This window comes from Petaurus breviceps, unplaced genomic scaffold (genome assembly GCF_028583685.1).
Source record: "Petaurus breviceps papuanus isolate PSGF00001 unplaced genomic scaffold, PetGlider_PUasm1.0 37, whole genome shotgun sequence".
Taxonomy (NCBI): Eukaryota; Metazoa; Chordata; class Mammalia; order Diprotodontia; family Petauridae; genus Petaurus; species Petaurus breviceps.
The window spans coordinates 49,981,644-49,990,921 of NW_027186296.1; the positions used below are offsets into that span (position 1 = coordinate 49,981,644).

The 9,278-nt window shown below is 36.0% G+C and overlaps 1 protein-coding gene across 2 annotated transcripts in view; it reads right to left on the bottom strand.

Moving 5' to 3' along the window:
- Window positions 1-9,278, bottom strand: part of ALDH1A3 (aldehyde dehydrogenase 1 family member A3) — a 49,774-nt gene that overhangs the window by 36,314 nt on the left and 4,182 nt on the right. For both annotated transcript variants that reach the window (XM_069098454.1, XM_069098453.1), the window contains exons 2-3: window positions 7,464-7,568; window positions 3,010-3,150 (exon numbers count right to left, since the gene is read on the bottom strand). In XM_069098454.1, the coding sequence (XP_068954555.1) occupies window positions 3,010-3,150; window positions 7,464-7,568 (246 nt within the window). The remainder of the gene's footprint in view (window positions 1-3,009; window positions 3,151-7,463; window positions 7,569-9,278) is intronic.

Here is a 9,278-nt window from a genome sequence, read left to right on the forward strand (position 1 = left end):
ACACACACACACCCAGATAGAACATAAGTTCCTTGAAGGCAAGGACTGTTTGATTTTGGTTATCTGATACATGACTTAATAATGACACATGCTTAATAACAATAATAATAATAACTAGCATTTATATAGCCTACTAGGTGCCAGGCAAATATTATCTTATTTGATTTTTCCCAACAACCCTGGGAGGCAGGTACTATTATCCCACTTTATAGTTGAGGAAACTGAGGCAGACAGATTAAATGACTTGCACAAGGTCACATAATAAGTAAGGTTCTATGGTAGGATTTGAATTCAGGTCTCCTTGACTCCAGGCTCATCACTCTATTCCTGTGCTGCCTAGCAGCTTCTATTAAATTAATAAACATTGATTGAACTAGAGAGCCAAAAATGATCACCTGTATAGGCCTGTCCTAGAAGGCAAGGGGACACGTGTTAGCTGTCCTGTGAGTTATCCTATATTCTTCCTTCTTTTCTTTAGTGGGATATTAGAACATAGTGGTCTGTTAACCCTTGGAAATTATGCCTATTGGACAAGCACCTGAGTTTTCCAGGTTTGTTTTGTCCACAATGGACTTGGATAACATAGGTTTTGTCCAGTTTAAATACATTTGCATTTTTTGCTATTGCTGCATTTAGTAGCTCATAAGTTAAGCACTATTTAGTTACAAATTTAAAAAAAATGAAAACTAAACAAAAAAGCTACCTTCCAAATAAGTAGAGCCCAAACTTATAGTACACAAAATATATATGTATGTTTAAATGTATATGCACACACACATATACACATATGTGTATACATTTATGAACGCACACACACATATACATTTTTTTTAATGCTAGAAGAAAACTGTTGACATCATCAACTTTGCCACATGACTTGTTAGAGTAGCCTATATGGGTGAGGTCCAGAGATGGAACAGCAGGTTGAAAAGGAGATTTAAAAAGGCAGCTCTGAGGGAAGACCCAGAAGTTAAAACCACAAAAAGCTACACTCTGTGATTAAAGCACATCAGTAATGGAGAGAATTCCAGGGACACCAGATGCACCCACATCTGTTTCTGAACATTTTACACCAGAAATGGGTAAACAGCTCTGTCAAAACCACTAAAACCGAAATGCTAACAAGACTAAAAGAAGCACTTCACTGTGTGAAAATGCTGCCGTCAGAAAAACCATATCAAGGTAGAGTTTGATAGGCATTTCCCTATGATGTGGTTTTTACCATACTTGCCAGCAATTCTCTTGTCCCCTTTCATGTCATGGCAAATGGATAGCTCTTATTTCTTGTGGGCAATATGACCCTAATGGCAACGTAACTCTCTTCCTTCTAGTTATGAGTTCCTCCAATATTGCTTTTATTATCAAAACACAATTTTGTGAGAATAACAGATAGAATAGAAAATGAAGGTAATATTTGTGCTACTATTCTCTAAGATGTTTACATTAACACTAAGGGTGGGGGGTACCTATGGTACAGTCTATAACCAAGTTATTAGCCCATGTTGAGATGTCAGACATATGAGATCATCTTGGTTAAAACAGAGATGTTTTAAAAAGCCAGTTTGGCAGCTTAAGAGTTGAAACTGGCCTTCTTTGCAGGAAGAAATCAGAGGCCTGATGGCAAGAAATGCTTACTTTGGTAGGGCACTAACCCTCCTGCTTGGGATGAACTTGCCAGACGGACAAATTCAGGAGTGAAAGACTCCAGTTTCTACGAGGACACTTATCCTGTTGCTTTCCTGATAGCAAAACTCCCATGAGTTAGATGTGAAGAGTTTGTTTTAGAACCACTGCCCTAAAGAAACAAGTTTAAGGAAGAAAATAGTTTTATTGTCTTTGTAGATGCTGCCCAAATCCCTTGAAAAGGATATGTAGTCTATCCCTCACCCTGCCATGGATAGGATCAAACTAGAGAGAGGAGACCCAATTTTTTTCCAATGCAATGGACAGAAGGGAGACAATCTTATGAGATATCTTACCATGTAATTTGTGGTTAAATTTGGGGGTAACTGTTCAAGGGGGAGTCAGGTGGCACAGTGGATAGAGTACTAGCTCTAGAATCAGGAAAACTCATTTTCTGAGATCAAATCTGTCCTCAAACACTTACTAGCTTTGTGACCCTAGACAAGTCACTTAACCCGGTTTGCTTCAGTTTCCTCATCTGCAAAATGAGCTGGAGAAGAAAATGGAAAACCACTGTAGTATCTTTGCTAAGAAATCCTCAAACAGGGTCATGAAGAGTCAGACATGACTGAAAAACAATTGAACAATCACCACAAAATTCAAAATAGGTCTCAGTTGGCACAGATGACCAATGTGTTTAGCAAAGTGCCTGGTGCATAGTATGTAGCATTTGATAAACTTCATAAAACTTGATGACTATCTGACCAATAGTATAATGGATATTGAGACATAGGTGGCCCTAACATTTCCTGGAGCCACTTGGGTAATCTCTATACCACAGCAGGTTTAATGAAAGCCATCTCCCATTGGTATAGGATTTTAACATATATAAGTACTTTATTTATGATAATTCTATAAGGTAAATAGTCAGGCTGTCATTATCTTTATTTTAAATACAATGAAATCAAGGGACTAAGATGTAAAGTGATTTGTCCAGGCTAACTCAGCTAATAGCTGTCTAAAGAAGACTTCAAAGCCAGGCTTCCCAATTTGAGACCCACTATCCTGGGAAGGCCTGAGGATGTCTTTGGGTTTAAAAGCAGGTTTACTCATTTGAAGTAGCCTTTAGTTAGGTTTGGTTAGGAAGCTGAGCTTTAAAAAAATCAGAGAAAAAAAAATCTGATTTATAAATGAAAAAAAATGAAGCTTCTGAATACTGAGGTCTGTTTGTAGCCAAATAGCTATCAGACACTTGAACAGAACTCAACCAGAGCTGAAGATAGTCCCCATTTCTTCTTTCTTGATATGCTAAATGTCAGGAGAGAATTAAACAATCAGTCAACTCTTTTTGCAGTTTCCTTATTGTTCATTGAGCATTTTACTTACTGCCAAAATGATCCTGTCCCTCTCCATGAGGTCGGCCAGTTTGTGAAGGAGCCTGCCTCTGCTCAGGGCGTCCATTTGTCTCCATAGAGATCCCCTCTGGAATGCTGCTTTTGCAGCCTCCACAGCCTTATCTATATCTGGCTAAGGGACCAAAACAACATCTTCAGGTTACAGAGAAAATTTTAAAATGCACATGTACATACACAACTTAAAAAATACTTGCACAAATAATTCTAAACTTAATCTTTGTACCTTTTCCAATATTTCTAAACACAGCAACAGTCAAGTTGTTACTTAAAGAACTGTCCAAATTACATTTTGTGGACATGATAGGGTATAGAATATGGAACCAGAAGAAATATGACAGTGATGGCAGAAGGGGTAGAGTGAGGAGTTAGAAGATCAGACTTATGCTTTTTAAAAAAAATCACCTTCCATCTATATTTTTCCCTGTTGTGACCAAAGTATAAAAATATTTCATTTGCTCAGAGTGACACATTTAAAGAACCATCATAGGCTAGATTACAATTTTATAAACACCATCAAGAAAAAAACAATCCAACAACTCTCCATGGTTTACAAACCTACGTGGAAAAAGAATATTAAAATATTGTCCTGGCAGAGAAATGTATTCTAACACCAAGGACAGGAGAAATGATACCCTTATTAAAACCCAGAACTAGCTATTTTGGAAAATTCAATATCCTATGATGGGAGCAGGGAATGGGAAATACCAACTAAGATGAAATGCATTTCAAATGATATTTTTCTTCTCAAAAAGGAAAAAAGTTATTATTATAAAGAACAATGTCACCCATATTTATATTTCATCAACTTTATCTCTGTTTTCCTCACATACGTCTACAATACACCATTCTCTACAAAAGCTCAGTAATGCTGTTTTTACTCCACCCAGTATAGTCCCTGGTTCTCTTTCCTCCCAGCTACAGATGTGGCAGCAGCCTAACAGAATGACCAAACTTCAGTGCAACTCGGGTCCAGCAAAGAAGGCTCCCTGATATTTATTTTTTTTAAATGGCACATTTTGACCATGGGATGAAAAAAAAGTGAGACTAAACAGCTTTCTTTTTTGGTGGGGAGGGAAATGTGGAAGCCAAGGTTAGGAAAAGGAAACAACTAGGAAGAGATGAACCCCCCCAATTCTGTGGTTTGAATACAGCTTAACTAGTTACAAGTGTGGTCTGCAGAGAAGCTGGTGGCAAAATTACCCAAGGACAGAGAGTTGTGGGCACGTCAAGGGACTGAGCCTTTTACTTAAATTAATTTAGAGTCGCTAAGCTAACTGAAGAAAAGATAAACTGGACGTGACAGGGCAGAAATCCAGCTCTTTCCTCTTCCTTCTCCTCATTTGCTGCACCCTAAAATCTGATCCTGTTATAAATTATAAGCTTATGGAGGTGGTAATTTCATCTCTTCAGTACACACCTGATCTACAGTTGACATTCAGTAACACATTATTAATAAGGCCAGAATGTTACAGTTTTCTTTGAGGTGAAGTGTATATCATTTCCCACTCCAAGCTAGCTAGCATTTCCTTCTTAAGTGAATCCAAATGATTCTTCTCCTTCCTTGGCAAATACATGCAAAATGGATTTTTTTTAGCTTTGAAATAACTATGAACTTTATAACAGGTAGGTCCAGAAGTCATATAGATTCTATAAAATAATATATGAAACCACTATAGAATATAGAAGAATAATAGAGTCCAAACCCTTTTGTTTCCAATTAAGAAAAATGAGGCCTAGAGAGGTCTGTTGACTTGCCCAACACACAGATGGGATTCAAACTGGACTACAAGTCAAGCACTCTTTCCATGCATCCCACATTAACTCCTCATGACCATGTGAGGTAACACAGGTGTTATTGTCTTCATCTTACGAATTAGGAAACTGGGGCTCAGATGGGTTACACTCGTGGTCACACAAATAGTAATTGTTAGAAGGCAAAATTTGAACCCATATCTAGGAAGCTATTAGTTTACCTCTATGATTTATAAATTGATTACATCCAACTACCTGAACCTCTCCCTTCCACCATGCTTTTACATTTTTAATAGAAATCAATATTATTCAATTAAAATGTAAAATTATGAAATACATATCACCTGATCATTAATACTTTTCTTCTGACAGTATATATTTCAATAGGTTAAGGATTTGTGATTTCACTGGTGTGGATACTCCCTCCCCAAGTGCAGATTGCAAGCTCCTTAACAACTTAGAAAATACTCTTTATGATTCATTATTGTTTTTATTTTTAAAAAATCATCACCTAATGGCCATGTCTCCTAATTTAGTTACATTGGTTCTCAGGTAATAAGAAACACTCACTGTCTGTGCCTGAGCCTGTTCTTGAAGTTTTTTCAATCTGGTGAGTGAGCCTTGTGCTCTACTGGGAGAACCTTGGAGAACTCAGGGTCTCCTTCATGGCCTTTGGGGTTATCAGACTAAGACACGGAGACATCCAAGATATCCCAGATACTGCAGATCTGGAGACTTATATTATTTATTTTGGAGGGGGCTTGACCTCTAATTTCACTGATAGAAGGAGACTCCAATGGGGGAACGCCCTTCATCAATGTAGATCAAGAACTACACAGAGGCTATAATTTGTTTAGAACCATATGATCAGGATGTGTCAGAGGCAGGCTCTTTATATATTGCACCACATTATTATAGATATACACATATACACACGAATGCACATATAAATGCATATATAGGCACACATACACACATATTTTATGTATAGCATATATGTGTAATAGGTCCAATAAGACTAGTTCTAAACTCCAATAAATATTTCTTCTGTCTTTGGTGTTAGAATACATTCCTTTGCCAGGATATTTCAATATTCTTTTTCCATCTAGTTTTGTAAACTTACCAGAGTTATTTGGGATTTTTTTTGGGGGGGTGGCTTTTAAGTCAGTCAAAAAGTATTTATTAAGCACTTACTATGTGCCAGACACCAAAAGGCAAAAACACAGTCCTTACCCTCAAGGAACTCACATTCTAATGGAGGAAAAACATATCAATATTTATAGTGTAAATGGAAGCTAATCTCAGAGAGACGATACTAGCAGTGAAGGAACCTGTGATCTGGGCTCTAACATTTTTAAATTACAAATGAGAAAATGTGACACTTTGGTTGCAGAGTTTATACATTTTGGTTACAATTTTATGAATGTATGATGTTTTTATGTATGTATGTGTACACATACACTCCATGGCATATTAGGAGCAGCAAAGTAGTGTTGGACTGATAGAGACAGGTTAAGGATATACATACACACAGAGATAGAGTAAAAGAAAAATAGATACAGATATCTATATCTATATCCATGTGTGCATATGTATGTATGTGTGTATACATACATATTATTGTGGGGAGAGGGGGGAGGGGGGAGGAAGAGAGAGAGAGAGAGAGAGAGAGAGAGAGAGAGAGAGGGATGCAATGTGTCATCATGGATAATCAGCCCCAGAATCAGGAATACCTGGGTTCAAGTCCTGCCTCTGATGCATACTGACTCTAACCTGGACAATGAATAACCTCCTAGGCTCCAAGAAATTCTCTGAGGTCATAATTTGCAGAGAAGGTAATGATCTGCATAGGTTAAGTTCCTCTCTGGATGCTTCCTTCATTGATGAAATCAGAGATTTAGTCCTATATATGTATATGTTTGTATGATGTATATGTGTGTATAGATATATAAACAAATACATATTCATATTCAGTACATACATTTAAAATATATTAAAAGTATGGATTGACTTCTAGAATTTCATATTCTAGATAAAGTTAGCTGGTACAGTAGAGTGCTGGACTTGGAGTCAAAACGACTTACTTCAGTTTAATATCCTGCCTCAGAAATTACTAACTGTGTGACTGTAGCTAAGTCACTTGAAACGTCACTCAACCTCAGTTCCTCAATATATAAAATGAAGATAATAATAGGATCTACCTCATTGGATTTTTGTGAAGATTAAATGAGACAATATATGTGAAGTGCTTTGTCCAAACCTTAAAGCAGTATATAAATATTAGCTATTATTATCATTATTCTTGTTATGAAACTCATTAGTAATGATAATGCTTCACTTATTCAGGTAGTATATTGTTTTGGGGTTGTCTTTAATATTTTCAGCTTCAAGTAATTGATAAGAAACTTTTTCTAACCATGTTAAAAGATTACTACATTCCACACACACACACACATATAAAACAAAAATGACTCAGATGTCTCCAGAGGAGTTATTCATAATTGATCCCATTCTCTCTAATCTGTTTAAACAAGCATGCCAAAATGTTTAACTATCACAGACCATAAACCCATGTTTGAACCAATTGTATTTTGTAGCAAACTTCTTCATTATTCTTTCACTCAGGAAAAAAAAAGGTTGGGTTTTTTTTTTTTTTAAATTCCAACAACCTACCTTGTCTCCTTCTTCCACTTCACATATTTTCTCTACAGTTGAAGGGTTATAGGTTGGAAACTTTTTTCCACTCTTGGATTCATGCCACTCATTGTTGATAAATATCTAACCAGGAAAAAAAGTGTTACAAGTAGTAAGGTTAAACAAGATGTTTTATTTTTGTTATAAACTTTAAGGAACTAGTTCCCTTCTTTTCTTCCTCACTCCTTATCCTCTCACCCAAATAAAAGGTGAACTCTTCTGTGAAATATAGGTATGTGTATATATATTTTTAAATTCACAATTCTGTATGTCTAGCAATGAAATATGGTCAAATCTTTATGACAAGTGTCACTCGATGTACATAGTAGGCATATTTCTGAAAAGTTGTACACAAACTGAAATTTAGTATGAAAGCTTGCTATTTAGTGGAACATATGAGTGAATCTATTTACAAAATAAAACATTCCATACTCCAAATGCAAATTTAAAAAAATATGAATTTTTCATATAGGATTTGCTTAAATAGGGCATATTAGTAAAAGGCAACAACTGGGTAATGAAGATAAATGCTAATTCTAAGTTCTAAGTTTTCTAGGTCTTACAGCAGACAAAATAGATATTACAAAGTTCATATACTAATTTTGAAACACTATACTTAAGGAGTTCTCTTTAGTCCCTAACTCATAGTCTACTTACTCTTCTTTTACATACAATTCCATCATGCTTAGATATCAGAGCAGAGAATCTTTGAATTCCTGAAAGTCTTTGGAGAGAATTTTAGGGATCCTGTCCATTGGCATGACTGTCTGATTTTATAATCCATAACATATTAGAAGCAGCAAAGTAGAATTGGATTGATAAAGTGATCTGCAGTAATAAGAAGTGAGAGCTGGTAGCCATGGGAGAGGCCAGAAAAAATATGCCCAAGAACTTCAAAAGCAGGTTAGGGTCATTTAGTGTCAGGGCAAGCAGTCTTACACAAAATAGCTCCTGGACAATTAATATTTTTAATGATAACCTTGTGTCACAAAGGCAAGATTAAATTTATTCTGCAAACTTTCTCTAGAAAGTGTCATTAAAAATGTCTTTCAAAAATAGTTAAGTTTTTTTTTTAATGTCTTACTCCTATAAGAAGAAAACTTTCAGTTATCTGGAAAACTCACTGATGCAAAATACTACATTTTCCAAGGAGTTAATAAAAATTAGGTATTACCATATAATTGAAGGGGCTAGAAAATGACCCCCAAGAATTATTGTACGATAGTGTAGTATCTGCTATCTATTCATAGAGGTGGAAAGACTATTTATTACTATGTGAAAGTAAAACAAGCATCACTTTTTCAGTCCCATCATTCTCTAATATTCTTCAATGTGCTAGCCATGGGTCAAAATAAGTGCAAGGCACAAAGACAAAAAAAGCAGGGGGTGGAGGGAGTCCCTGTCCTGAAGGAGCTTACAATCTAACAAATCTTAAAAAGAGTTGTTAGTGCATTTTCATACTTTAAAATATGGGGAAAGAAGGGCAAAGGTAGCCTATAGGTATGCAACATTCAAGGTCAGATTATTACTGTAATAGCAGAGATACTGGATTTACAATTTCATTACTGTCAGTGAGTATTAAAAAAATACACTTGGTGGACATAGGGTCACAAGTTTAGAGCTGGAAGGAGTCATAGGAATCATCTAGTCTGGTAACTTCTATTTTGCAAATGATGAAATTGAGACCCATAGATGTTAAGATCATGGTCATACAGGCAGTAAGAGAGCTGGAATTTGAACTCAATTCTTACTCCTAATAAAGCACTCTCTGCACTGCATCATGCCTCCTCCTCC